Source organism: Pan troglodytes, chromosome 17 (genome assembly GCF_028858775.2).
Source record: "Pan troglodytes isolate AG18354 chromosome 17, NHGRI_mPanTro3-v2.0_pri, whole genome shotgun sequence".
Classification (NCBI taxonomy): domain Eukaryota; kingdom Metazoa; phylum Chordata; class Mammalia; order Primates; family Hominidae; genus Pan; species Pan troglodytes.
This window is the reverse complement of record NC_072415.2, coordinates 73,427,338-73,455,276: the sequence shown is the minus strand read 5'-3', so window position 1 is coordinate 73,455,276 and position 27,939 is coordinate 73,427,338. Positions and strand designations below refer to the sequence as shown.

Below are 27,939 nucleotides of genomic sequence, written 5' to 3'. Positions count from 1 at the left end.
CAGGTAGCAAGGGTGGGAACAGACTGACCACTCACGAGGCTGGGTAGTAGTTTTGACATATATGATAGCAGATTGAACTAGGGTGTTAGCAAGGGTGATGGTGAGGATTATATTCAGAAAGAAAATTAGCTCTGGCTGAAGAGGGAAGATAATGTTTGATGGACCAGAGCAGATGGAGCTGGAAGAGGGGAAGACAGGCAACAGACTCAGCCAGTATTATCTGTCTGAGACTGAAGAACTCCAGTCAGTAGTGAATGATAAGAGCCAGGACCTCCAGAGGCTGCAGGCATAAATGAATGAACTCAATGCAAAAGTTCACCTATTGCAGGAGGAGCTACAGCTGCTGCAGGAACAGGGCTCCTGTATAAGGGAAATAGTCCGGGCCATGGATAAGGAGAAAGTGTTAGTCAAGGTGTATCACAAGGGCAAGTTTGTCTTAGATGTGGACAGAAACAGCGACATCAATGACATGAGACCCAATTGCCAGGGGGTGCTAAGAAATGATAGCGACACACTGCACAATATCATACCCAGCAAAGTAGACCCACTGGTGTCACCAGTGATGGTGGAGAAGGTGCCAACCTTGATTTAAGAGATGATTGGTGGACTGGACAAGCAGATTAAGGACATCACAGAAGTGATCGAGCCGCCTGTTAAGCATCCCAAGCTCTTTGAAGCACTGGGTATCACACAACCCAGGGTGGTACTGCTGTACGGACCTCTAGGCACTGGGAAGACACTGTTTGCCTAGGCCGTGGCTCACCATACAGACTACCTTTGTTCATATCCCTGGCTCTGAATTTGTATAGAAATTCATCGGGGAAGGGCCAAGAATGGTGAGGGAGCTGTTTGACGCGGCATGAGGACCCGCCATCTGTCATCAGCTCCATCAGCTCCTCACAGCTGGAGGGGGGTTCTGGAGGGGACAGTGAAGTGCTGCACATCGTGCTGGAACTGCTCAACCAACTGGACAGCTTTGAGGCCCCCAAGAAGATCAAGGTTATCATGGACCGCTGCTTCGCTCAGGACACATCAACAGAAAAATTGAATTCCAGCTGGACATTTTGAAGATCCATTCTCTGAAAAGGAACCTGACCCAGGGGATCAACCAGAGAAAAATTGCCGAGCTTATGCCAGGAGCATCAGGGGCTGAAGTGAAAGTCATATACAGAGAAGGCAGCGTATATGCCCTGAGGGAACAGCGAGTGCATGTCACCCAGGAGGACTTTGAGATAGCAGTAGCCAGCGTCATGCAGAAAGATAGAGAGTAAAACATGTCCATCAAGAAACTATGGAAGTGCGGGGATGTCCTTTGTATGGATCCCTCCGGTAAAGCTTTCTGGAATGAAAAAATAAAATAATTAGCTCTCCAGAATTAACCATAGAAGACATGGTTAATTTTATTTCAAATGAAAAATGCTAACAGACGTGGTTAATTTTATTTCAGATGAAAAATGTTAACAGAAATAAGGTTGAAATGGGGGCATTCATCAGCAGAAAAAAAACAGATGCATATCCTCTTAATTCATCGTCTTCGATTAAAGGTTTAACGTGTGCCACCCAGTACAGTGGCTGCATGTGGCTATTTTAATTTTAATTACATAAACTCACTCCTCAGTCACACTAGCCACATTTCAAGTGCTCAGAAGCCATATACAGACATTCTCATCATCAGGGAAAGGCTGGTTTAATTAGCACTATGTTTGGAGCTAGATGCTTAGATAATATCCACTGCAGTATAAGAGATTTAACTTAATAAAAATCAATGTGGTGCCTCAGTGAAGCCTGACTGAATGAGAGGAACAAGTGGCTGAAGAGGTGAGTGGCACAGCATTTCAAAATCACCTGAGAAGAAAATTATAGTTAGGATAAGAAAGAACTTATTTCTAGGCCAGGCACGGTGGCTCACACCTGTTATCCCAGCACTTTGGGAGGCTGAGGCAGGTGTTCACCTGAGGTCAGGAGTTTGAGACCAGCCTGGCCAACATGGTGAAACCCCATCTCTACTAAAAATACAAAAATTAGCCAGGCATGGTGGTGGGCACCTGTAATCCCAGCCCCTGGGGAGGCTGAGGCAGGAGAATCACATGAACCTGGGAGGCAGAGATTGCAGTGAGCCAAGATGGCGCCATTGCACTCCAGTCTGGGCGACAAGAGTGAGACTCCATCTCAAAAGAAAAAAGAAAAAGGATTTATTTCTGCTATGTGGCTTAACCACTGAGGCTTTGAGATGCATTTTTTTTTCTTTTTTGAGACAGAGTCTTGCTCGGTCACCCAGGCTAGAGTGCAGTGGCGTGATCTCGGCTCACTGCAACCTCTGTCTCCTGGATTCAAGCGATTCTCCTGACTCAGCCTCCCAAGTAGCTGGGATTACAGGCGCCTGGCTAATATTTTTTGTATTTTTAGAGATGGGGTTTCATTATATTGGCCAGGCTGGTCTCGAACTCCTGACCTCAAGTGATCCGCCCTCCTCAGCCTCCCATACTGCTGGGATTACAGGCATGAGCCACTGTGCTCGGCCTCACTCTGTCACCCAGGCTGGAGTGCAGTGGCACAATCTTGGCTGTGGTGCATTTTTATATGACCAGTCTGACCTAACCACCACTTGACTGTGTGACTCCATGTTTTATGTTCATATACTAGCTGATAAAACTTTTGAAAATTTAGCTCTGAATTTAGGCTACTTGACCTGTGAGATAACGTAACTATTACATTTTATCAATTCTGAAGTAACCATTTATTTTTCTTCCCCGCTACAATAGAGGAAGCATGGTCTTCCAGCGGGAGACCTGTTCCTCCCATTTACAGATCTCAGCCCAGCTATATCCAATCCATGCTCAACTGCCCCAAAATGTAATATTCTTACACATAATTGGTTTTTGCATTGTTTGAATGATTTTTTGCTTATGTTATATACTTACTTTTTAATATCTCTAACAACTGTCAATTTTCATTTTTTTTTTTTTACTGGCACCTATTTCTGTTGAATAGTTTTACTACCTAAATTAACCCAGTTGGAATGTTTTAATAAATCATGTTTTCCCTTTATTTGTATGTATCTGTGCATAATTTTTTTTTTTTTTTGAGGTGGAGTCTCACTCTGTTGCCCAGGCTGGAGTGCAGTGGCATGATCTTGGCTCACTGCAACCACCGTCTCCCGGGTTCAAGCAATTCTCCTGCCTCAGTCTCCCAAGTAGCTGGGACTACAGGCACATGCCGCTACGCCTGGTCAATTTTTTGTGTTTTAGTAGAGACGGGGTTTCACTGTGTTGCCCAGGCTGGTCGCAAACTCCTGAGCTCAGGAGAATTTTAGTTTGAGATAATTGTAGATTCACACGCAGTTGTAAGAAATACAGAGAATCTAGCATTCCCTTTATCCAGTTGTCTCCAGTGGCAGCATCTTGTAGAACTGGGACAATATCACAACCAGAATATTGACATTGATACGTTCCACCACTCTTACTCATATTTTCACAGTTTTACTTGTTCTCATGTGTTTTTGTGTGTGTGGGTGTGGTTGTGTTTGTGCAGTTTTTTCACATGTAGATATGTGTTTCATTTTGAGAGTTCTTTATGTATTCTCGATACTAGTTCTTTGTTAGATATGTTTTGCAAATATTTCTCCCAGTCTATAGATTGTCCTTTCATCCTTTTCACAAAATCTTCCAGAGAGCAAAAGTTTTGTCATAAGGTCCAGTTACCTTTTTTTTTCTTTTATATAGTATGCTTTTGATGTCAAATCAAAGAACTCTGCCCATCCCCAGATCCTAAGTTTTCCATGTTTTTTCTAAAAGTTTTAGTTGGGTGCAGTGGTGTGGACTTGTGGTCCTGCTATTTGGGGAGGCTGATGCAAGATGATCACTTGAGCCCAGGAGTTTGAGGCTAGCTTGGTCGACATAGTGAGATGGAGCCCCGTCTCAACAAATAAATAAGAATAAAAGTTTTGTAGTTTTACATTTAATTCTATGATCCATTTTTGAGTTAATTTTTGTAGGAAGTATTAAGTTTAAGTCAGAATTCTTTTAGGTGTATGCTTATGGATGTCTAGTTCCTCTAGCACCACTTCTTAAAAAGCCTGACTCGGTGCCATTGACTGGCTTTTTGCATCATTTTCAAAAATCTCTTGGCTTTATCAGTATGGATTTATTTCTGGGACTTTTTAAAAAAATGCCACAAAAGTAGTCCATGTTCCTTATGGACATTTTTTAGAAGATGTGAAAAAGTAGAAAATGAAAAATATATGAAGTTTTATCAAAGATAAACTCTGTTAAATTTCCTTCCCATCTTTTTCCTGTGCTGCTTTTTTCTGCTGTTGTTTCAAATAAATTCCTGCTACATATAAAAAGTTGTGTCCTGCTTTTTAAAAATGCCCATTATTAACACTTTCCATATTATTACAAATATTTCTTAATGTTATTTTAGTGATCCTTTGGTGTTCTGTTTTGTGGCATCCTTTATGATTTAAGTTTCCAGGTTTTGTTTTTGTTATTTAAAAGACCTCTCTGATAATATCTGTGCTCAGTAAACCTTTTAGTTAATTACTGGATTGAAATATATGAGTATTTTTCAGATTCTTGATATTTCATTGCCCCATTGCTTCTGAAGAGGTTTCACCCCATTTACATTTCCACTATTGTTATATCTTTTAGATTAAAGCAGCATTTAATTTTTGAGAATTTCTCTAAATGCTTGTTTAGTTTGAATTTTCACATTCTATTATTTCTTATTAGCCCTAAATTTAACTTTAGCTAAGTGAAAATTACATGTAAATGTTAGCGATTGGTACTAAAGTAACATTCAGTAGCATTTATTCCTATAACATGTAATTTGCATCTTTTCAACTTGTAATTTATAATAAAATACAGTTGTGAGTTAGAAAAAAATGATTTTTTAGTTACTATTTATTTTTTACTTATTTTTGTTTTCTTTCACAGCCCAGCAAGCTGAGAAGCTTTAAAAAAAAAAAAAAAAACTTTCAGTATGATTATTTACTTCAAATTTATGTTTATGCTTTGATTTAAATGTTGTTATTTTGCCTCCCTCAAACAGAAAGCGATAGATCTGGCTAGCAAAGCAGCGCAAGAAGACAAGGCTGGGAACTACGAAGAAGCCCTTCAGCTCTATCAGCATGCTGTGCAGTATTTTCTTCATGTCGTTAAATGTGAGGCCATAGGTTATATTTTATTTAAAAACACGAAAAGAAAAATTTATTCTATTTCATTTCTAAAAAATTGAAATATAATGCCAGACAATTCTAGATGATCCATTTGTAAAAAAAAAAAAAAATAATACTCCACTTTCTTTCTAGTGATTAAGTATTGAGACGTAGCTAGCAAATGTGACAGCCATCATAGTTATTACTTTGTATACCTAACCATCTTAAAATGTAGTCTAGTCAGTGGAAAATAGGTTAGGAGACATTTTATTTGTGTCTTTACAGATATGTATTGCATGTTTACCACGTGGCAGGCACTGGGGATACAATGGAAAAAAATGGATAAAACCCCTGCCCTCATAGCTCTTAAATGGAATGCAGTTAGATGATTGAAGATGTTCTTTTGAGCTTCTCCCATTTAGTTTTGAGGTTTTATGTTAAAGTGAGACTAAGAATGAGTCATAACCTGTAAGCTATGTGGGGCTCATCCCATCTATTGCACGTGTTGCCAAAGTTCACTTTGAAAACAGCTCTGACAGAGGCCTTTATGTAGTAAAATTTACGATGTTGGTATTACACAGAATATATGGGATTTCCATCACTTTACTCTTCTGAAATAAAGCTTTTGTAGACATTCATAGAAATGATTAATACTGCTTTCCTTCTATTTGTCTTTTTTATAATTGGGTTTGTGTAAGACAAGCAACTTTGAACTATCTGCAAAAATGTAAGGGAAGAATATGAAAGCTTCAGAATATTAAATAATTTCCTGTTAGTTAACATTAACTTAAAATACCCTGCTGTCTTGCTCAGATTGTTTCTGATTCAGACCCACTGTTGGTCTCCAACCCTGCTGGAGGAAGGGGTAGAAAAGAGGTGATAATCATTGGCTATGATGAGTTAGAGATGATCTTCCCTCCTTCTCCCAACATAGAATTTCCTTGTCTGAAAAAATACATATTTAAGAGTTCAAACCTTTCTACATAGAATACTAATGGAAAAAAATCTCTCTCATTTCCCTTTAATAGATGAAGCACAGGGTGATAAAGCCAAGCAAAGTATCAGGGCAAAGTGTACAGAATATCTTGATAGAGCAGAAAAACTAAAGGAGTACCTGAAAAATAAAGAGAAAAAAGCACAGAAGCCAGTGAAAGAAGGACAACCGAGTCCAGCAGATGAGAAGGGGTACGTGTTTAAAATTTTTCAATTTTATCGTGGCTTTTTGCTTCCGATTTGTGAAATAAATTTCTTTTGATTAAAACAGGTGTCAGCAAACTATGACTCATGGGCCAAAGCTGCCCAGCTGCCTGTTTTTGGAATAAGCTTTATCAGAACACAGCCGTGCCCATTCTTTTACATATTGTTGTCTAGGGCTGCTTTCATGCCGTAACAACAAAGTTGTGTGGTTGTGTGGAGACCGTATGGCCCACGAAACCTAAAATATTTACTTGTTTGGTCCTTTACAAAAAAAAGTTTGCTGACCCCTAGTTTGCCAAGTTGAATGGATAATATTCCTCAAACAACCCTTCCTGGCTGCCTGCTAGTAGGAGGAGAGAATGCTTGTAGGAACAGCACTCAGTTACTCTCTGGCCATTAGCTAATATGGAAGCTTAAGGTTATAGGAGTGACCAGAGAGTTAAACCTTTGACCACATGGAAAAAATGAAAAGTAACTCCAACAATGTAAATTTTTTTTGGATATCTTATGCAAAATTTTTTGATGTGAATTTGTGTTAGATTTGCTTTATGTTGTCATTGTAAAGAAAACAACACAGCATAACTTATAAACATTGAAATTGATTTTTGGCATGTCTTCCTAGATGGGGGATGTATCACTTCTAGATGCAGAATTTGTTTATTCAGTACATGACATATGCGTGCCAAGTTTGTGCTCAGCACTGGGAACATATTCTAACCACATCCTCTCTGGCTGTCCTATTAATTGATGCCAGTAGTTCCAGGTAACACACCCTTAAGAAAATGAGACTCTGGGATGGAGTTATCTGGCCTGCTTGGGTTTGAAAGCAGCGAGATTCTGCTCAGCTTTAGAGGATGTGGTTCTCATTGTTCATGGTATGCAGTGGTGCAGGTTATTTAAACAATACCCTGTGGTCACAAGGAATGAAGTGCCTTTTAGGCAGTGCTTTGGGGCTTGGTGGCTGCTACCACAGACCATTTGGAAGTACATGAGGAATATAAGAACCAGCGTTGACTTGGCTGCTTCAAACTATGTGGCAGAGTTTGAAGGAAATGATAAGCTTAAGCTCAAGGTTTTATATTCTCTGTTCAAGATGTGATCGGGGAACCAGGGAGTTTCTGTGACACCCTAAGAACATGTTATCTTCTTCATCGATAGCACTGACATAACAAAAATCAGATGATAGTCTGATCTTACGAATTACTGAATTCCAGCTTAGGGTTTCTTATATGAAAGTGAGGACATTTAGTATAAAACAGGGACTCCAAACACGAAGTGAAAATATTGGGAAGAATTTAGTTGACCTTGACTGCCCGGGACCTCCAGCTGTCACTGAGACTCCCTTGACAGCGGAAGCTTCTCTTCCCTTCTCTTCCCTTGTCTTCTGTCTTGCTTGAAAACCCTGTAAGGGTCTCTTCTGAGATGATTACCTGACAAGGCGATGCCAGTTTTTCTTTTGTACTGAACAGCAATCTTCGTTTACAGTAGGACCCACTTTGGCTAATTTAAGCAAAAAGGGATATATTATAGGGTATTACCTTACAGAATAGTGGGGCCAGGGAATCAGGAGAAATGGCCAACAGTACCAGGGTTGTTCAAGTAGGGATCCCACTGTTGCCAACTCCTCTGCTAAGCACTGATGGTGCTTGGGAGCAGGTAGTAAATCCTCTGCGCAGCTCCCTCAGCAAAACCAGTGCCTTCGCCTGAAGATTCTGTCTCCTTGTGAGCAGCCCCCACCTTCTTGGAAGAATTTAGGTCTCATGTGGAACCCTAGCTACAAGGGAGATGAGAAACGGCAGGGTTTTTTTTGTTTGTTTGTTTTTAATAAGGACAGCCTTTATAGTACTGGACAGCATGATAGAAAGAGGTTGGAGTGAGTGTCATGTGAATCTTTTGCAGTGTCTACCTCACCCACAGCCCCACCATCCTATGATAACCAAGGCAATTCCATTTTGGCATAAAACATGTCATGCTTTTATCTCCCTTTTTATGTTATTGTTTTAAAAATGATATAATGCCTTATTTTTGGCTTTATCACTTTTATACTTAACATTGTATCAGGAATATCTTTCCAATAAACTATTTCTACATCACGTTTAAATGTTGCAATGTATCCTGTCATATGCTAGTCCCTATAATATGAGTTACTTTTTCCCCTTTTGCAAACAGTGTGGATGTGATTATCCTTATGGTCAAATGCTTGAACTTGTCTAAAATTATTTCCTCAAGATAAATCCCTAGATATGAATGAAATGCCTTGATCGACCTACTTGTTCTTTGGGTGTAGTTCATGGTCATCAAGAAGCTTCCTCTGTCCTTTGGAATCCCCAGACTAAGGGTTGTAGACCTTTGTACCTTAGATAGTGTTCCAGATTTTTTTCCTCCTAATATGACCTCTTGTTCTAATTTATATCTTGCCCAGTCCTGATGTTTTTACTGTTGTTGTTTGCAACTCTCCTGTGATTCATCTTGAATCCTTCATGGAGTGATGTGTGGGGCATGCATTTATGAATTAATACATACCTAAATATGTCATGGGAATTTGGAGCTAGTTCCTGACTTCATTCTGGTCTTTTTGTCCCTTTCTTTTACATGATTCTCTATTGATGATAACGTGCCTGCTTCTTATTTTATTTACTACATTCTTTAAAATAAGTAAGCATAACTTTTAATGTAAATGTCTGATTTTGCCACTGAAATTACAAATATTTCAGGTTAATTATTCCTTCATTTTTGCCTTATTTGATAGCAATGAGTGATCATTTGAATATATTAAATTCTTTTTATTAGGAATGACAGTGATGGGGAAGGAGAATCTGATGATCCTGAAAAAAAGAAACTACAGAATCAACTTCAAGGTTGCTTTAGATTTCATTTTTAAATTTACTATCCTATTAAAAAGACTCAAAGTGAATTGTCTGTTTGAATTGTTTTTGTTCTCCCTCTATATTTAAATGAAGTTTAAGAACTGGCTTTGGTTCCCAATAGTCATGTGCTGGCTTTGTTTAGAGTGTTTTCTTAGGGTTTGCCCTCTAGGATCATGGTTTGGTCTTTTTTATATAATAGTTTTCTTGGCTTCACATCTGCCTTTAAAAGGCTCTCAGTCAACTTGCTCTTTCTTTTTGTTTATTTGCCGCCTTTTAGAGAAGGTAAACCTTATGCTATTAGCACACTGCAAAATTTGATGGTATTAAAATTTACTACTGTGAGAGAAGTTAGGACTTACACGTGGCTTTTATTGCCGTTGCTGTAGCTCACTTATTGATGGTTTATTTTGTTTCTAAACTGCTCTTCATCTGCTTTTCAGTGTTCCTGTTTACATTTAATTGTTTAAGCTTTCTGTGTTTACCATCCACACCTGTAAAGCCCTTTCATTCTGTTCTACTATACCACAGTGGCATAACAGAGGGGACATAGGTTTTTGGCTCCATTCAGATCTTGATTCTGTTCAAGGGTCTGCCACTTAGAACTTTCTAATTGTGGGCAAGTGACTGAATCTCTCAGAGTCAGAGTCCCTCATCTCTAAAATAGAAATGAGCAATAGCTTCCTTTCAGGGCTTTTAAGATTAATGACAGTGTAAAAACTACCTAATATATCTGATGAAGTCTAGGGACTCAATAAATGGTAGCACTGTTTATCTAAAAAGGCATCTATTTGTTGGCTGGCTTTGTTAATCACTGAGATTTGATTATTCTTCGAAATAAATTGTCTAACAATTTTTCAGATTGAATTTTTTGCTCACCCATTGGTAGTATGTATTTTGTTCATTTGAATCTTACCAAATAGAATGCATAACTGGGAAGGATTTCCATTTTATAGGTTCAGCCTTGGTTACTGAATAGTGAAAATACCTACCTGAGCCAAACTTTTAGCCTTGCTATACTAGTGTCTTCGTTTTGGTAGTATTTTTGTCTTGCCTACCCTACTGGGATGTCTAGGAAAACACTGTAAGGATAATGTGTTGACAACAGACCAGGTAATGAATAGAGAACATCTTTAGATGCCAAGAACTTCAGTGGTAGATATAGTCCAAGGGCAAAAACTTGAGTTTACACTCAAGCGTAGTGGTGTCCCCACCACCTGAAACTACTGGCACACACTGTGCACTCAGTTGGCATTTATTGGGTAACCCAGTGGGTCTGTGCCAAGTGGCCTTATTCCAGTTGTAAAGCAAGACACTTTTTCTGTCTGCTCTATTGGATTTGGTTTTGTTTCCCTCTCCCTACCCTGCCCCAGGTAAAAATCAGTTGTATGTCTTTAATTTTCAAAAAGATACATTATTTTTTTTCTTTTTTGTTTTTTTGAGACAAGGGTGTCGCTGTGTCGCCCAGGCTGGAGTGCAGTGGCGCAATCACGGCTTACTGCAGCCTGGAACTCCTGGGTTCCAGGGATTCTCCTGCCTCAGCCTCCTGAGTAGCTGGGAACACAGGCACACACCACTATGCCCGGCTAAGTTTTTTTGTTTTTTTGTTTGTTTGTTTGTTTGTTTGTTTGTTTGTAGAGGTGAGGTTTGGCCATGTTGCCCAGGCTGCTCTCGAACTCCTGAGCTCAAGTGATTTGCCCACTTCAGCCTCCCAAAGAGCTGGGATTACAATTGTGAGCCACCGCACTTGGCCGATACAACCAATTTTTAATAGGGATTTCTCTAAATTCCCTATCACTTAAGATAAGGGCCAGAAATGTAAAACAAACAAATAAAAGAGAAAAAAAACCAAATACTTAAAACATTTAAATGAGGAAATGTATTTGAAATTTCAGGATGAAATAGAATATGAAAGGAGTCCTAGCCTTTTATATTTGAATATCCTTTTTTTTCTACTTTTTAATGGTTTGCTGCTGGATTTCATACTATTGTATCTTTTTTGAATTTTTCCTTGTTTTTTGAACAGTATTTTAAATCTTTTACTTCTGTTTTAGATTATGATATTAAGTGTATATTTGTTAAAATTAAAAATCGGTTTGTGATTTGAGTTTTCTGTTAGCTAATTTTATTCAGTGAATTTTTTGTGATTAAGTAATATACTAGTAAATAGTATAGTCAAAGACCGGATAAATTTATATCATTGGAAGTACATTCCATTTGTTAGCATTTTTCATAATCCCATCCCCCCTTTTTAATTTTGCAAACCATGTCTAGTATGAGATTGTTTAGCAGTAAACATTCCAAAGTCACCTTTTAACTTAAAAGTATTATATATGAAAACAAATCATGACACATTTTTAAAATTTATAGCAGAAATCTTGAGTTAGTCAGACGGTATACATATATAAAATAAGTTTATTTTTGTTTAACTGACATGAAATCCTAGGATTACTAATCTTAATGAAACATAAAAAAGACGAAGTGAATTTACTTTTTTCTTACTTTATAGTAGTCTGAACTTTTGGAATACAAAATGCTTATGGTTTCATTTAATTTTAATCTAGTAGCTAAAGATTTTCATAATTTAGGGAAGTAAGTTGCTAGTAACTAGTCTTAGAGTAACAGATTATCTTTCCTAACAAGAAGAAACAATCAGTAGCAGTGATTTCATAAAGTAATAGATTGTATAAGTGGTGGTGTTCTGTTATACTTAAAACAACTAACTACATGTCATCTTAGAACAGGCTGCTTCATAGTTTATAGTGGAACAGTTTCCATATTCTAGAAAATTAGAAAAGCTTTTGATAAAAGAGAACTAGAAAATTTGTCAGTAGGCTATATTAAAAGACATCCTTCTTGGACTCTTAACTGCAGTAATTGCTTTGGCTTTTGAATATACTGCATTCAGAAGCTAAATCTTCCCTGTAAGTTAACTTTGTTAATTAACAAAAGTTGTAAATAGATCTATTTAGCAGCCAAATAGAAACTTGGGCAAATCTTAGGAAAGTATTGCAAATCTGCAGGGGTATCTTTTCTCGGTTTCCCATCATCTGCTTCCATTCCTTCCTTTCCTCTCTCCTTTTCCTTCTCCCTTCTGTCTGTCTGCCTATCTTGAGTTAAATTTGTTAAGCATATTTTTTTTTCCAGTGGTTGAGGAGAGGATTAGATTACCTTTTCTTTTGGTTAACAGGAGAAATGGTAGAACAAGTACTTTTGATACTCCAAAATCAATGTATTCAAATATAACCACCTTATGGAACGTTTGGTGCTTTTCCAAACACTCTAATATTCATTATATCATTTGATTTTCTCACCAACCTATCTAAGTAGTTTGGGCAGATGGTATTATTTTCATTTCACAAGTGAGGAAGCTGAAACAGAAGGGTAAAGTAACATGCCCCAGGTTATCTAGTCATCCACCTGGTTCCTAGTCCTATTGACTACTCCCTAACACCTGCTTCCTGCTCATGCTATTTCAAAAAGGTTGTTAGTACATAAAACTTTCCCAATTTTATAATGCGTTTCTTTAACATCATTATTTCATGTTGTCTTCTAACTTTGGTGAAATAGTCTTTCTTAATTTAAAGATAACGTAATTTTTTGCAGGTGCCATTGTTATAGAACGACCAAATGTGAAATGGAGTGACGTTGCTGGACTTGAAGGAGCCAAAGAAGCACTGAAAGAGGCTGTGATACTGCCTATTAAATTTCCTCATCTTTTTACAGGTGACATAACTTTTAAATAATTTTATTTCATGAGTTTGTAAAAGTTCATTGATGACTGAGGTGAAGCATTGTCATTCTTGTCACTAATGAATTATCTTAAATAAATTGTGACTGTTAAAAGGTGGTGATATATCTTTATACAAGATGTTTTATTTCTTATACATATCCATATTTGCAGTGTATATATATTGCAAAACAACCTAAATGTCAACCAGTAGGGTAATTCACCAACATGCAGTGGAATACTATGCACTCAGTAAAATAGAGTGTACATCTACATTAATAAATTGAAATCTGCATTGTATTTTATTGAAGAATGTCCACATCTATTGCAAAGATCAAAAAGCAGTTATAAACTGAATAGTATGATTCCATGTTTGTTAAATGTGTATGCTGAGAAGTAAGTATAGTTAGATTGACATAGAAATATTAATATATGCCTAGGGGATAAGATTATAGGAGATTTTTACTTTTGACTTTCATCTGAATTTTTGCAATGGTTATGTATTAATTTTTAAAGAGTATTTCTATTTCTTAAAAAGAGGAGTAAGAATCACTTAACAGTTTCAGAGGAAGTGCATAACCTCTAGTAGCAAAAGGACATTTCATTATCACTGTGAAGAGAATATTGCTGACCTACCATCTGGGGAAACTTACAAGTTCTAGTTCCAGCAGTAAGTGATATGTCTGTGCTAAACCATTCCTTTATATTATCCTTCTTGTGACTGATAGCCTTGACTGTAATATGGCCACACCCACAGTCTGACAGTCAGAGGTTTTTCCTTTTGCAAACATGTTGGTTTATGTCAACAGCAAATCTGCAATGTTGGCCTCAGACTGAAGAGTCCAGACAGTCGTATCGTATAGAGCAGTGATGAACAGCAAAAAGCCTGTAGGCCACGCACTGTCCACCTAGCTTCAAGGTGCAGTTTACTACCCAACTTCAGGAGTATGAAACTTAACAGCATAAAAGTTGACATCATAATCCTATAAAAGCACAAAAATATGGTTGAACTCATTTTGTGGTATATTACTTATACCAGTTTTTCTCAAACATGAGTCATTGATGTATCATCTTCATGAATTTTTCCATGTATGTGTACCATTACTAATTTTTAATATTTTTCTTTGCTTATTTTTTAGAACAACATTTTTACTAGAGTATAGCATAAAGATACAGAGACATACAGGAGCCCCTGGGTGTTGGGCTTCCTTAATTGTCACAAAGCAAGCATGCCAGTGTCATCAACCAGATCCAGAAATAACAGCATTGCCAGGGACCTGGCAGGAGCCTTCTGCCTCATTCCTCCCGAGAGGTCATCTCTCTCTCTCGACTTCTAACACCAAAGATTATTTTGCCTGTATTTGAACTTTAAATCATCTCGCATATTTTTACTTAGTAACGTTATTGAAAAGACTGCTTTGTGCCTTTATAAGTGAAAAAAAAGTGTTTTTCCAATACACATTAAAAAATTATTTAAAGTATATACCACCTAAAAGTATTTCATGTTATACCAGTGGTATATGTACCATACTCAGACACTGACTTGTAAATGTATACATGTAAAATAGGAAAATGAAATTCAAGTAACAGTTGCTTTCATAACAGTTAAGTGAAACAGTGTTATTCATCTGCATATCATTCTTTTGCAGATACTGTGTACACATCCATAGTTTGCACCTAGCAGTTTTTTTTGTTTTGTTTTGTTTTGTTTCTTTTTTTGAGACAGAGTTTCACTCTTGTCGCCCAGGCTGGAATGCAATGGCGTGGTCTCAGTTCACTGCAACCTCCACCTCCCGAGTTCAAGCAATTCTCCTGCCTCAGCCTCCCGAGTATTTGGGATTACAGGCATCTGCCACCACACCCAGCTAATTTTTGTATTTTTACTAGAGTCAGGGTTTCACCATGTTGGCCACAGTTGTCCCGAGCTCCTGACCTCAGGTGATCCACCCGTCTCAGCCTCTCAAAGTGCTGGGATTACATACATGAGCCACCATGCCCAGCCATAGTTTTTTAAATGTATGTTTGATAGTTTACTGCCAGCTGTAACCCACCTGTTTTATTTTAGGCAGGATTATAATTGCTCATTAGCAAAATTGAGGCTCGAAGAGTTGATGTATTTGCTGGTTATATTTTGGCAAAACTAGGATTTAAGGTAGTATCACCTTTTTGTTACCCAACCATGAAAGTCTGCTACCTAGCCGGAGGCTGAGGTGGGCAGATCACCTGAGGTCAGAAGATCGAGACCAGCCTGACCAACATGGTAAAACCCCGTCTCTACTAAAATACAAAAACTAGCCAGGCGTAATGGCGGGCACCTATAATCTCAGCTACCTGGGAGGCTGAGGCGGGAGAATCGCTTGAAACCAGGAGGCAGAGGTTGCAGTGAGCCGAGATCGCACCACTGCACTCCAGCCTGGGCAACAAGAGTGAGACTCCGTCTCAAAAAAAAATAAAAGAAAGTCTGCTACCTATAACACTAACCTGTGCTTTCCTGTGGAATCAAGAATTCAGCAGAAACTCACAAGTCATCCAAACTTTGTTAGGTTCGCTTTTCCAAAGAGCATAAATATTCAAAGAAAATCTCTTCCAGCTGCCCATTTTTTATGGATATAATTTTTGTACAATATTCTGGTATCAAGCAGTGTACACAGTAGATGATCAGAAAGTACCTTTTAACTGAACTCTTTTCCCCTACTAGACTCCATGCAGGGCAGAAATCCTTTTGCCTGTGCACATGTTACGGTTTTGATACATATTGATTGAATGAATGAGCAAACAAATGTACTTCCTGTTAGAAGGCTTATGTTATGTAAGTATCTTTTTGATAAAGTAGTCTCTAGAAGAAACAAAATATATTTAAGACATACCTTAGATTGATTTATTTTTAAAATATTGTTTTAATCCTTAGAGGTTTAGAGTGAAAATCTTTTCAGAGTATTCCTCAGTATAGATGATGCAATTAAGTGTTAAAATTCTCATGACATTTTTCTAAATGTAAATTTTAGGCAAGAGAACACCTTGGAGGGGAATCCTATTATTTGGGCCGCCTGGAACGGGAAAGTCCTACTTAGCCAAAGCTGTAGCAACAGAAGCCAACAACTCAACATTTTTTTCAATATCTTCCTCTGATCTTGTTTCTAAGTGGCTAGGTGAAAGTGAAAAGTAAGTAGTAAATCAATTTTTTAAAGTTTTTTCTTTGCCTGTAATTACTGTATCAGTCCTTAATAGATTTCTTACATCACTCATAGATATTCAGAGAAGTCATGTAATATAGGTACTCACTTCTCTGTCAAATCAGTCTCTAATCTAGAATTTCTTTTGTGGGAAAAGATAGCATATATCTACAACCTAGTAAATCATAAAGTGAATTATCCAGTTGTAGCATTCTTATTTTCTGTACCTGAAACATGATTAGGCTTTTTAATCTACAGAGTTCTTGTAATATTGATATATTAATTTGTTTTAATCTTTTACTATTTTTTAGAGACTTAAAAGTTTTCATTTATTTTTAGACTGGTTAAGAATTTATTCCAACTTGCCAGAGAGAACAAGCCCTCCATTATCTTCATTGATGAAATTGATTCTCTCTGTGGTTCAAGAAGTGAAAATGAAAGTGAAGCCGCACGTAGAATTAAGACGGAGTTCCTAGTGCAAATGCAAGGTAGTGTTACTAATTTTTTTTTTTTTTTTTTTTTGAGATGGAGTCTCACTCTGTCGCCCAGGCTGGAGTGCAGTGGCACGATCTCAGCTCACTGCAACCTCCACCTCCCAGGTTCAAGCAATTCTCATGCCTCAGCCTCCTGAGTAGCTGGGATTACAGGCACGCACCACCATGCCCGGCTAATTTAATGTTATTGATTTTTAAAGTCGTTTTTGTTTATTTTATAACAATTTTTATAACAGTAATGAAAAATTCAAGCAGAATTTCTCCATTCTAACAAACTGTTTCATTTTGCCATGTTTAATTCCAATTGTCTTCCATATGCATACATAATTTTTACTCAGTTGTAATTATCTTGTAGGACTCACTGACATAAATAGAAAAGAGATTTAATGTATTCATTTATAATATACCAGGAACAACTTCAGTAAGAGTAATATGTAGACTTCGAATGAAATTTTTCAAGAAATATTTTGAAACGAATGTTAATAGTATTTTCCACAGTCTGGGAGATTTGATTCATATATTTGCATCATATTGCATCATAGTGTATTTGGATCATATTGCCGTAAGGTGATATTTGATTAAATACAGTTCTTTTTCAAAGACAGACTCTCAAGATGAAGCACTTTAATGGTAAAGCACAACATTTCTTAACAGAATATATGGAAGAAGTTTAAAGAACACCAAAATGACAAATTAATTAAAGCATTACCTATTTTAATGCAGGGGTTGGTGTAGACAATGATGGAATTTTGGTTCTGGGAGCTACAAATATACCCTGGGTTCTGGATTCTGCCATTAGGCGAAGGTAGGATAATACAGTAAATATCTTATTTCTCACTGCAGATGGAACAAGTAGATGATAATTCCCTTTTTGTCTTGTCAGGAGGCATTCTAACAACTTTTCAAAAGATTTGTAATGTGCTCTAACCCTGTTGCTCCCCTGCCTTGAGGGGGAGAAGGGTGGTCATTTGCTTGTTTGTTTCCCTAGTTTATCAAATATACAAGATTTCCACACACTTCTGTCTTTCATATTAGAAAATATATTACCTAATGCTTACCTTTCATTCTGATTAAGTTTGGTGGGCACTGATGCTTCAAAAATTTATAAACATAGTTTGACAATTCAGTAAAAACCATTTATATAAAATTTTAGCAAAATGGCAATTCTATAAGTCAAAATAAGATAACCAGGTAAGATTCTTTTTTTTTTTTTTTGAGTCGGAGTCTCACTCTGTTGCCAGGCTGGAGTGCGGTGGTGCGATCTCGGCTCACTGCATCCTCCACCTCCCAGGTTCAAGTGATTCTCCTGCCTCAGCCTCCCAAGTAGCTGGGACTACAGGTATGCACCACCACGCCCAGCTAATTTGTATATTTTTAGTAGAGACGAGATTTCATCATGTGGCGAGGATGGTCTCAATCTCTTGACCTCATGATCCACCCGCCTCAGCCTCCGAGAGTGCTGGAATTACAGATGTGAGCCACCACGCCCAGCCAAGATTTTTTTTTTTTTAGTAAAAACTATATGTCAGGCCGGGTGCGGTGGCTCATGCCTGTAATCCCAGCACTTTGGGAAGCCGAGGTGGGCAGATTGCCTGAGCTCAGGAGTTCAAAACCACCCTGGGCAACGTGGTGAAACGCTGTCTCTACTAAAATCCAAAAAAATTACCTGGCCATGGTGGCGCACACCTGTCTGTAGTCCCAGCTACTCGGGAAGCTGAGGTGGGAGAATCGCTTGAGCCCAGGAGGCGGAGGTTGCAGTGAGCCAAGATTGTGCCACTGCACTCCAGCTTGGGCAACAGAGTGAGACTCCATCTCAAAAAAAAATATATATATATATATGTGTGTGTGTGTGTATATATGTATATGTGTATATGTATATATGTATACACACACACATCTATCTATCTAATTTTTAAGTTGAAAATGAAACTTCAGCTCTAGGAAAGGTATACGGACTCTTCACTTTTCACTCTTCACAGTTCTGTATTACATTCATTTATTTTGTATGGTAAAAATTAGCACCTCAGTTTTTGCCACTTTTATCCCATTCACTTGATGATTTGCGCCAGCATTCTAGCTTACCATCCAGTACCAAGAAAGGAAATGTGCAGGGTATTTTTGAAAAATTGCCTTATTCTGCACCCATCTCTAGAGGCAATGGAAACTTTAAATTCTTTTCATTGTCACAGAGAGTTACCTGGAGAAAAAACTGTCTGCTCAGACCACTTAAATTATCCCTCATCACTGCTTCTCTGTCTCCAAATACCGAAATTCTAAGAAAGCAAGCAAAATTATTGTTAATGAAACATAGTGTTTATTCTTTATAATATAGGATTGTTCTGGATGTATTCATTAAAGTGGACATTTTGTGTAATATATATCCTATAAGATTGTGAGGTAATTCTGTTTTGAATGTAGAGAATTACTGTGTCATCTCTACTCCTGTTTTATATTGTTAATCATTAGTCCCTTGATCAAGAGTTCAGAGTACAATTTTGTGGGAAACTGTAACCCTGTAGGACCTCTTTTTATTTCATGAATTCCAGACATAGGAACACTGTGGCCACAATAACCCAAAAATGCACGAAAGATTCAGCCACTCCAAACTGGCTCCCAGGCTATTTTGATTTTATTTGTTTGTTTTTAATGTGTTCTGGATATTATCCCTTTAACCTAAATATATATGTTTAACCTTGGCACATACAGGCCCACTTAACTTAGTGTCTGTTTCTTCTTGGAAATATCCTAATTTTCAATTAAGTATATTCTTGATGTAATTTCTCTTTTAAGATTTGAGAAACGAATTTATATTCCCTTGCCGGAACCCCATGCCCGAGCAGCAATGTTTAAACTGCACCTGGGGACCACTCAGAACAGTCTCACGGAAGCAGACTTTCGGGAACTTGGGAGGAAAACAGATGGTTATTCAGGGGCAGATATAAGCATCATTGTACGTGATGCCCTTATGCAGCCTGTTAGGAAAGTACAGTCAGCTACTCATTTTAAAAAGGTAAGTCATTTTTATCTATCCTTTCCTATCTTTTTTTTTTTTTTTTTTTTTTTGAGACAGTCTCACTCTGTTGCCCAGGCTGGAGTGCAGTGGCACTATCTCGGCTCGCTGCAACCTCCGCCTCCCGGGTTCAAGCAATTCTCATGCCTTAGCCTCCTGAGTAGCTGGAATTACAGACGTGTGCCACCACGCCTGGCTAATTTTTTGTATTTTTAGTAGAGACAGGATTTCACCATGTTGGCCAGGCTGGTCTCGAACTCCTGACTCCAGGTGATCCACGCACCTCGGCCTCCCAAAGGCGTGAGCCACTGTGCCTGGCCCCTTTTCTGTATTTTTAAAATCAAGTTTCAAGACCATCATTGGTTCGTCTTCAAAGAATTTGGGAGGATTTCAGTGTTGTATAATAATACCGTAAGTGGGTTTACATAATAGACATATTTCTGTGTCACTGAAACAAGTTCTTTAATAAAGTTTATTTATTAGCCATTTTTGGCTGGGTGCAGTGCCCCATACCTGTAATCCCAGCACTTTAGGAGGCCGGGGTGGGCAGATCTCTTGAGCTCAGGAGAGACCAGCCTCAGGCAACATGGCGAAACCCCATCTCTATAAAAAATACAAAAATTAGCTGGATGTGGTGGCACACTCCTGTAGTCCCAGCTACTTGGGAGGCTGAAGTGGGAGAATCTCTTGAGCCCAGGAGGTGGAGGTTGCAGTGAGCCGAGATTGCACCAGTGTACTCCAGCCTGGGTGACACAGTGAGACCCTGTCTTAAAAAAAGAAAAGCCCTTATTAATCATCCTAATGTGTTTTAAATTTTCCTATGAAATGATTTTTGAAGTATTTGTGTATTATTTTGATATAAGTGTAGAAACTTAAATGTACAGATGTAAGGCTGCTTCTGACACATCTAGAATATTTTTGAGCAGAATCTGGTGCATTTATACCTCATAAAGTAAAAATAATAATAGCTAATATCTTTTAAATATTCACATGCCTGGCACTGTGTTCTATCTTTTATCTTACTATTTCATTTGGTCTTCACAAAAATCAGCAAGAGAGGTACATGTAGCCAGCCACCTAATGGTGGTTAGTCTTGGACGCAGGTGCTAACACAGTAGCTAGAGTGGGACAGACGTGTGATTTGCCTGGAGGTGAGGTGTGTTTCCGAATCTGAAATCTCAGCCATTCTGCTATCCTGCCCCTCCTGTGTTCTGTTTTGTCTGCAAGAACAAGTTAAGCATCTATGGCTGAGATAAAGTTTTATAAGAAGGCTGTGGTCTTGAGATACCCAGTTTGAGTAACAGTGAACTAGGTAATCTGGACCAACCCTTTTGCTGTGAACAACAGTATCCAGTATTACTCATGAACATACATGTGAAAAACTATTAGCAAACCTAATCTCATAATGTATGTCAAGACTAATATGACTAAGTCACATACGTATATTTATCATATACCATAATAAGATTTTTTTAAGTTAACAAGCTTGAATTAAAATCTGAATATGAAGCCTGGCACCATTTACTTGTTATACCTTTTTGAGCAAATTCTATTACTTCTTTAAAGCTCATTTTTATCATTTCTAAAATGGGGATGTGATAATGCTATTTTGAAGTCCTTTCCAATAATGAAGTGATATAATACTCATAAAACACCAGTCGTGGTACTTCAGATGCCTAGGGAATGTTACTCATCCACCCTTCTTCAGCCATTTCATTACTGAAGTACTGTTAAGTTTATGCCACAGCCATTATGTTTTTTCTTAAATTCTCTTTCCCATTTAGAAACTATAAATGCATAGGAACTCAGTCCTTTCCTACTGAGAGTTTATCACTCAATTCTGCATATTACTGCCAGGGTGAGCTCACATGACGCCGAAGCCAGGTCCTTGTTAGTGGGATGAAGGTGACACAGCCAGATGAGTTTTATCTCTGCAGCTGGGGATCACCAGCTGCAGCAGACCTCTCAGCGGCTCCATCCTTTACTTCTTTTAAAGCTGATTATTTCAGTTAACAAGAAGAAGATTCCCTGTTTATTTTTTGCATTTACTAGTATTTTATTTCTAAAATACTAATCTGGGACTGGTGGTAGATCAGAAAGTAGAGCAGTCAAAAAAGACAAAAATCCCTGACCTCATGCAGCTAAAATATTAGTGAGTAAAGACAGTAAAATACACATAATAAGGTGAGAGCATGTATTTCTTCACATCTACACTAATACTGAGATAATATTTAAAGTCGATCATTGTGAAACAGATGTGAAAGTGCCCCCAAGTTGGCTGGGCGCGGTGGCTCACGCCTGTAATCCCAGCACTTTGGGAGGCCAAGGTGGGCGGATCACAAGGTCAGGGGTTCGAGACCAGCCTGGCCATCATGATAAAACCCCATCTCTACTAAAAATACAAAAATTAGCTCGGCGTGGGGGCGGGCACCTATAATCCCAGCTACTCGGGAGGCTGAGGCAGGAGAATTGCTTGAACCCTGGAGGTGGAAGTTGCAGTTGCAGTGAGCTGACATCGCACCACTGCCCTCCAGCCTGGGCTACAAAGCGAGACTCCGTCTCAAAAAAAAAAAAAAAAAAGTGCCTCCAAGTTGATGCAGACTATTGCCATCTAAATGTTTACATGTGACTATGTCACAAAGATTCTTTTTCTGGATATTGTTAAAACTTATAAATAAGTTGTACATGATAAAATGGCATTGATACTGCATTTAGCATACAATTTTGCACTTAGATTTGAGAGCATTTTTGTTGAAAGAGATTCAGTAGTTTCATACTAAAGTTCCAAATATTACAGAAGTTTCTCAGCTATAGAGCAACTTCTGAGAATTTTTTAATATATCTGTTTTTGGTCTTTAAGATTACTACCACTTATTAAGCACTAGAGGGGAAAAAGAGAAAGCCACAGGTAACTATTTTTTTTTTAACTCATCTTCTATGTGTGATCATACAAATAATTTATTGTAGGAAATTTCAAAATATAGAAAGCATCAAGAAAAAAACTAAAAGCAGCTGGGTGCAGTCGCTCACACCTGTAATCCCAGCACTTTGGGAGGCCGAGGCTGGCGGATCACAAGGTCAGGAGATCAAGACCATCTTGGCCAACATGGTGAAACCCCGTCTCTCCTAAAAATAAAAAAAAAATTAGCTGGGTGTGGTGGCACATGCCTGTAATCCTAGCTACTCGGGAGGCTGAGGGATGAGAATCCCTTGAACCCAGGAGGTGGAGGTTGCAGTGAGCTGACATCGTGCCACTTCACTCCAGCCTGGTGACAGAGCAAGATGCCCTTTCAAAAAAAAAAACTAAAAGCAACCAAAATCTATCCCATTACCCAGGGGATAACTACTTTTTGTTGTATATTCTTAATTTTTTTTCCAAAAGTAAACATTCTAATAAAACATACAGAACTATTATACATTTTAACTTTCCTGGTAATGGATTAAGTCTTAATGTTCAATTTTGTTTCAAATACATATTTCAGATTACTGTTTATTTCAGGTTCGCGGACCTTCCCGAGCTGATCCTAACCATCTTGTAGATGATCTGCTAACACCTTGCTCTCCAGGTGACCCTGGTGCCATTGAAATGACATGGATGGATGTCCCTGGAGATAAACTTTTGGAACCAGTTGTTTCCATGGTTTGAAATTTTGTTTGTTTTTAAGAAAATATTTTAAAACATCATACTTCATAATTTTCAGTTATATAAGATTTGCTGGAAAATCTTAGTATAAACAGGTGTATTTTACTTAATATTGTTGACTCATTAAAAATTATGAAGTTAATTGAACTTAAAATATAAAAAGTCATTATTTTTAAACTATTTTCTTGGGTTTAGAGGAACATTTAAGTGAAAAAGCTATTTTTTAAAGCACAAGATTCTGACTTTACAGGTCTTATAGCTAGAATATCTCCAAAATGCTCATATAGAGTATAATTATTGTAAAGACCTAACTAAAAAATAGGATTGGTGAAATATTTTTTTCCCCTGCATCTCAGATTTTTAAAAATAACCAGAAGTCGCCTGTAATCCCAGCACTTTGGGAGGCCAAGGCGGGCAGACCACTTGAGGCCAGGAGTTTGAAAACGGCCTGGCCAACATGGTGAAATGCCATCTCTCCTAAAAATACAAAAATTAGCCAGGCAGTGTGGTGCACACCTGTAATCCAGCTACTCAGCTGAGGCAGGAGAATCACGTGAACCAGGGAGGCAGAGGTTGCAGTGAGCCGAGATTGCACAACCGCACCCCAGCCTGGGCAACGGAGCGAGACTCTGTCTCCAAAAAAAAACAAAAAACAGGGCCAGGCACGGTGGCTCATGCCTGTAATCCCAACACTTTGGGAGGCCGAGGCGGGTGGATCATGAGGTCAGGAGATCGAGACCATCCTGGCCAACACGGTGAAACCCCATCTCTACTAAAAATACAAAAAATTAGCCAGACGTGGTGGCACGTGCGTGTAGTCCCAGCTACTTGGGAGGCTGAGGCAGGAGAATAGCTTGAACCCAGGAGGCAGAGGTTGCAGTGAGCCGAGATCACACCACTGCACTCCAGCCTGGGCAACAGAGCGAGACTCTGTCTCAAAAAACAACAACAACAAAAACAAAAACCAGAAATACTAATGCTTGTATCATCGTTTTTATAGTGTTTTCTATTTCACTTCTCAAAGCTCCATAGAAAGTTTAAATATTGTAGTTCTATTTTTATTTTTAAAAATTACAGTTAATATAGTTTATATTGGAAGAATTAAAATAATCTACAAGACTTATTTTGCAAGGTATGTTATTTTTAGGGAACTTAGGGTGATTGAAAAGTTGTTTACTTACAGAAGAACATTCTCAGTTTTCAAAATTTTCTGTCAGTTTCAGATCTTCAAAGACCTTTAATGGCAGGTTTAATAGTAACTTCCAGAGGAGAAACTTTTACATGGTACATAGATATACATGTAAATGTGTATACACCCATATATTTGTGTGTGAACTAACCATAATGCTTATCTGAGAGGTTACTCAGAAACCCCTTTGTTTTAATCCTTGGTGTATTATTTTTTATTTTTTGTACTTTGTTCAGCTTTGAAGAATTTTTAGTAACTTAGAGTGGTCCTTTTCATTATTTTTCATATCCTTTTACAGGAGTCTAGGCTTAGAAGTTAGTTTTTTAATGAATCTCTGATATTAGCATATTTTTCTAACCATTTCGATCTTAATTGTAACTAATTATTTTAAAATTCTGGTTAGTTGATTTTTCATAGAATGGTATTCTGCTTCACTTAAGTGTAAGTGAATGATATTTTCCTTTTGAATTATACTGACTTGGAAAATTGATCTCTTGTTTAAGAAAAAGAGATAAGGCCAGAAATTAGACCATGAACATACTTTGGAGGCCTTGATCCTCAGACTAAGGGGATTGTCCTTCTGATAAGTATTGGGGAGCCATTTGATCAGTTCAGGGGAAGAAAGTATACGTTTCTACACAAAGGAATAACATGATCAAAGATCATGAAAGATCTGTGAAAGAATAGGGGCCGGGTGCAGTGGCCCACGCCTGTAATCCCAGCACTTTGCGAGGCAGAGGCAGGCGGATCACCTGAGATCAGGGGTTCGAGACCAGCCTGACCAACAAAACGAAACCCCATCTCTACTAAAAATACAAAAATTAGCCAGGTGTGGTTTCAGGTGCCTGTAATCCCAGCTACTTGGGAGGCTGAGGCAGGAGAATCTCTTGAACCTGGGAGGCAGAGGTTGCAATGAGCCAAGATCACGCCACAGCGCTCCAGCCTGAGCAACAGAGTGAGACTCCAACTCAAAAAAAAAAAAAAAGAATAGGGAGTTTATCGTTAGTATCTTATGGCAGACTGCAAATATTCATATTTAAACTTAGGTTAAAGTTCATAGCAATAATGATAATATGACGGTTTTTTATTTTGTTAACTCTATTATTAATATCCTCCCTACCCTTCTTTTTCCCTGACAGTCGGATATGTTGCGGTCACTATCTAACACAAAACCTACAGTCAATGAACATGACTTGTTGAAATTAAAGAAGTTTACAGAAGATTTTGGTCAAGAAGGCTAAGCCAAAGACAAGGAAGATGCTTACCATATGTATTCTTTCTTTCATAGATATTTTTGTCTATTTTGGATCGCATTAATTGTTTCCAGTAAAACTCTTTTACCACAGGGAAATACACATCTCACTTCAGAGTTCCATTAGGTTTTATATTGTACTTTTCCTCCATTACTTATTAAATACTCCTATTAACAAAAGGTACAAAATAACAGGTTATGAGGAAATGAGCGATATATGAATGGCATAAAAACAGAAATTACCCAGTAAAAAGGATGTCAGAAATTGACATACAAATATTTACAATTTTTATGAATGGTGGTCTTTGCAAAGAGCATTTATATTTTCTTTTTTTTTTTTTACTAAAATGATATAGGGTTTATTTTATATTTTCAAAAAAATTGTTAAACATCATTCTTATCAATGTAAAATTTATTTACATTATTAAAAAATTACAAATGATAGAATCTTTACTCAGGGATGGGCAATAAAACAGCAAAGAGCTTTGTGATTGGGTTTGAAAGATTTTGAATTATAGACAGTGCTCTTAATAGTTTTTAATAAGTTGATATTTTTTTCTGTGTAGATTTAAATAATTTCTTTAAAAGCGTAAGCTTTGGCTGGGCATGGTGGCTTATGCCTGTAATCCCAGCACTTTGGGAAGCTAAGATGGGTGGATCACCTGAGGTCAGGAGTTCAAGACCAGTCTGGCCAACATGGTGAAATGCCATCTCTACTAAAAATACAAAAATTAGCTGGGCATGATGGCGAGTGTCTGTAATCCCAGCTACTCAGGAGGCTGAGGCAGGAGAATCACTTGAACCTGGGAGGCAGAGGTTGCAGTGAGCTGAGATCGCGCTACTGCATTCCCGCCTGGGCGCCGAGATAGCGCCATTGCACTCCAGCCTGGGCGACTGAATAAAACTCTGTCTCAAAAAAAAACAAAAACGGTAAGCTTTTATATTTAATTAAATGATACCTTTCACTGTGCAATCTCAAGAGGAAGATTTTCTAAATTAGACATTGTCTTTACCTTAAAGAAGAAAATTGTCTATTTCAGTGTCTTTTTGTAGCAAGATTGACCAAAACAGGTGGTAGGTGTGTAATTTTTAACTGTCATGAAATACTGTAATGCGCACCTTTGCTAATAAGGAAATGGTCTCCCTTTGAATTATGGGAAGTTTCTTGTCTGTGATATGGGGTGTCTGTGTACATATATGTATATTTCCTTTTTTAATACAGGATAATAATATGGGGTCTTGTCCTTCACCTTTTAAGTTCAGGGAACAGTTTGTCCTGACCACACATATGTTATCAGTGTAATGCTTTATGAAGCTTTAGAAATGAGCTCATGACTCATTAAAAAATAATAAACATGATGCTATTTTAATATTTTCAAATAAATAATCTGAGGATGTGTTTCATACTTTAGCATCAACGCTGAGTTGTGCCTTGTAGAATTGCATTGTCTATACATGCAAAAGACTATTAAGTTAGGATGAACTAGATTCCCTAATTACAGTGAAATTCTATCTTGCAAATGCTATAGAATAACTTGCATTTTAAAGTGTATTTGCACATTTTACATATGCTATGTGGTTGCCTTTGGGTTTTCTGTACAGATTGTTTTTGTTATTAAATGGAAAAGGCCTGAATTATGCTCTTACGTGAAGTAAATTGATATAACCTATTGACTGTATTCTGTGTATTATTCTTTATTTTGGGACCTTCTGTGTAAAAGAAAATATTACCTAAATTGGTTAGATATAAAGAAATCATTAAAATTATTAATGTATATATGAAAATTCTGTTTTTCAATGACTTTCATGTGAGGATTGAGAACTAACTTAGTAAACTAACACTGAATTCTTTGTGGATAAGATAATTTATACATCTTACCTGTTTATCAGCCTCAGAATTATACAGTATTGCTGTGTGTTCTTTATGGACAGATACTCAAAGGAATCCGAATGCGCATGTTCTATTTCTCTGGCTCTTGACCGGTGATTATAAAGTTTAGGTAGACATTTTCTGAGCCAGCAAGTAGATCATAGTTGTTAAGCATCTCTATGACTTACACCCTGGATATTTGAAAGCATTTTGTCTTACCCTGAGAAATCTATAAGGACTCTATAATTATAAAACATGTCAATAGAGAATTGACTTCTGAGTCCACTGTCAACTACATGCAGAAAAACAGAATGAATGTACTTGATTAGTGCCACAGAAGCACCATTTAGCCACTTTCAGAG

At 37.7% G+C, this 27,939-nt stretch overlaps 1 protein-coding gene and 1 pseudogene across 2 annotated transcripts in view; both read left to right on the top strand.

The window, feature by feature from the left end:
* Nucleotides 1-27,377, top strand: part of VPS4B (vacuolar protein sorting 4 homolog B) — a 33,831-nt gene extending 6,454 nt beyond the window's left edge. The window contains exons 2-11 of one of the 2 annotated variants that reach the window (XM_523954.9): nucleotides 5,050-5,161; nucleotides 6,184-6,340; nucleotides 9,143-9,210; nucleotides 12,823-12,942; nucleotides 15,952-16,108; nucleotides 16,459-16,607; nucleotides 17,337-17,418; nucleotides 19,404-19,623; nucleotides 23,123-23,263; nucleotides 25,595-27,377. In XM_523954.9, coding sequence (XP_523954.2) covers nucleotides 5,050-5,161; nucleotides 6,184-6,340; nucleotides 9,143-9,210; nucleotides 12,823-12,942; nucleotides 15,952-16,108; nucleotides 16,459-16,607; nucleotides 17,337-17,418; nucleotides 19,404-19,623; nucleotides 23,123-23,263; nucleotides 25,595-25,696 — 1,308 coding nt within the window. In that variant the 3' untranslated portion in view covers nucleotides 25,697-27,377. The remainder of the gene's footprint in view (nucleotides 1-5,049; nucleotides 5,162-6,183; nucleotides 6,341-9,142; nucleotides 9,211-12,822; nucleotides 12,943-15,951; nucleotides 16,109-16,458; nucleotides 16,608-17,336; nucleotides 17,419-19,403; nucleotides 19,624-23,122; nucleotides 23,264-25,594) is intronic. The other variant, XM_009434102.5, reaches the window with a different exon arrangement.
* Nucleotides 73-1,442, top strand: LOC134808623 (26S proteasome regulatory subunit 8-like; annotated as a pseudogene).
* Nucleotides 27,378-27,939: the final 562 nt, after the last annotated feature.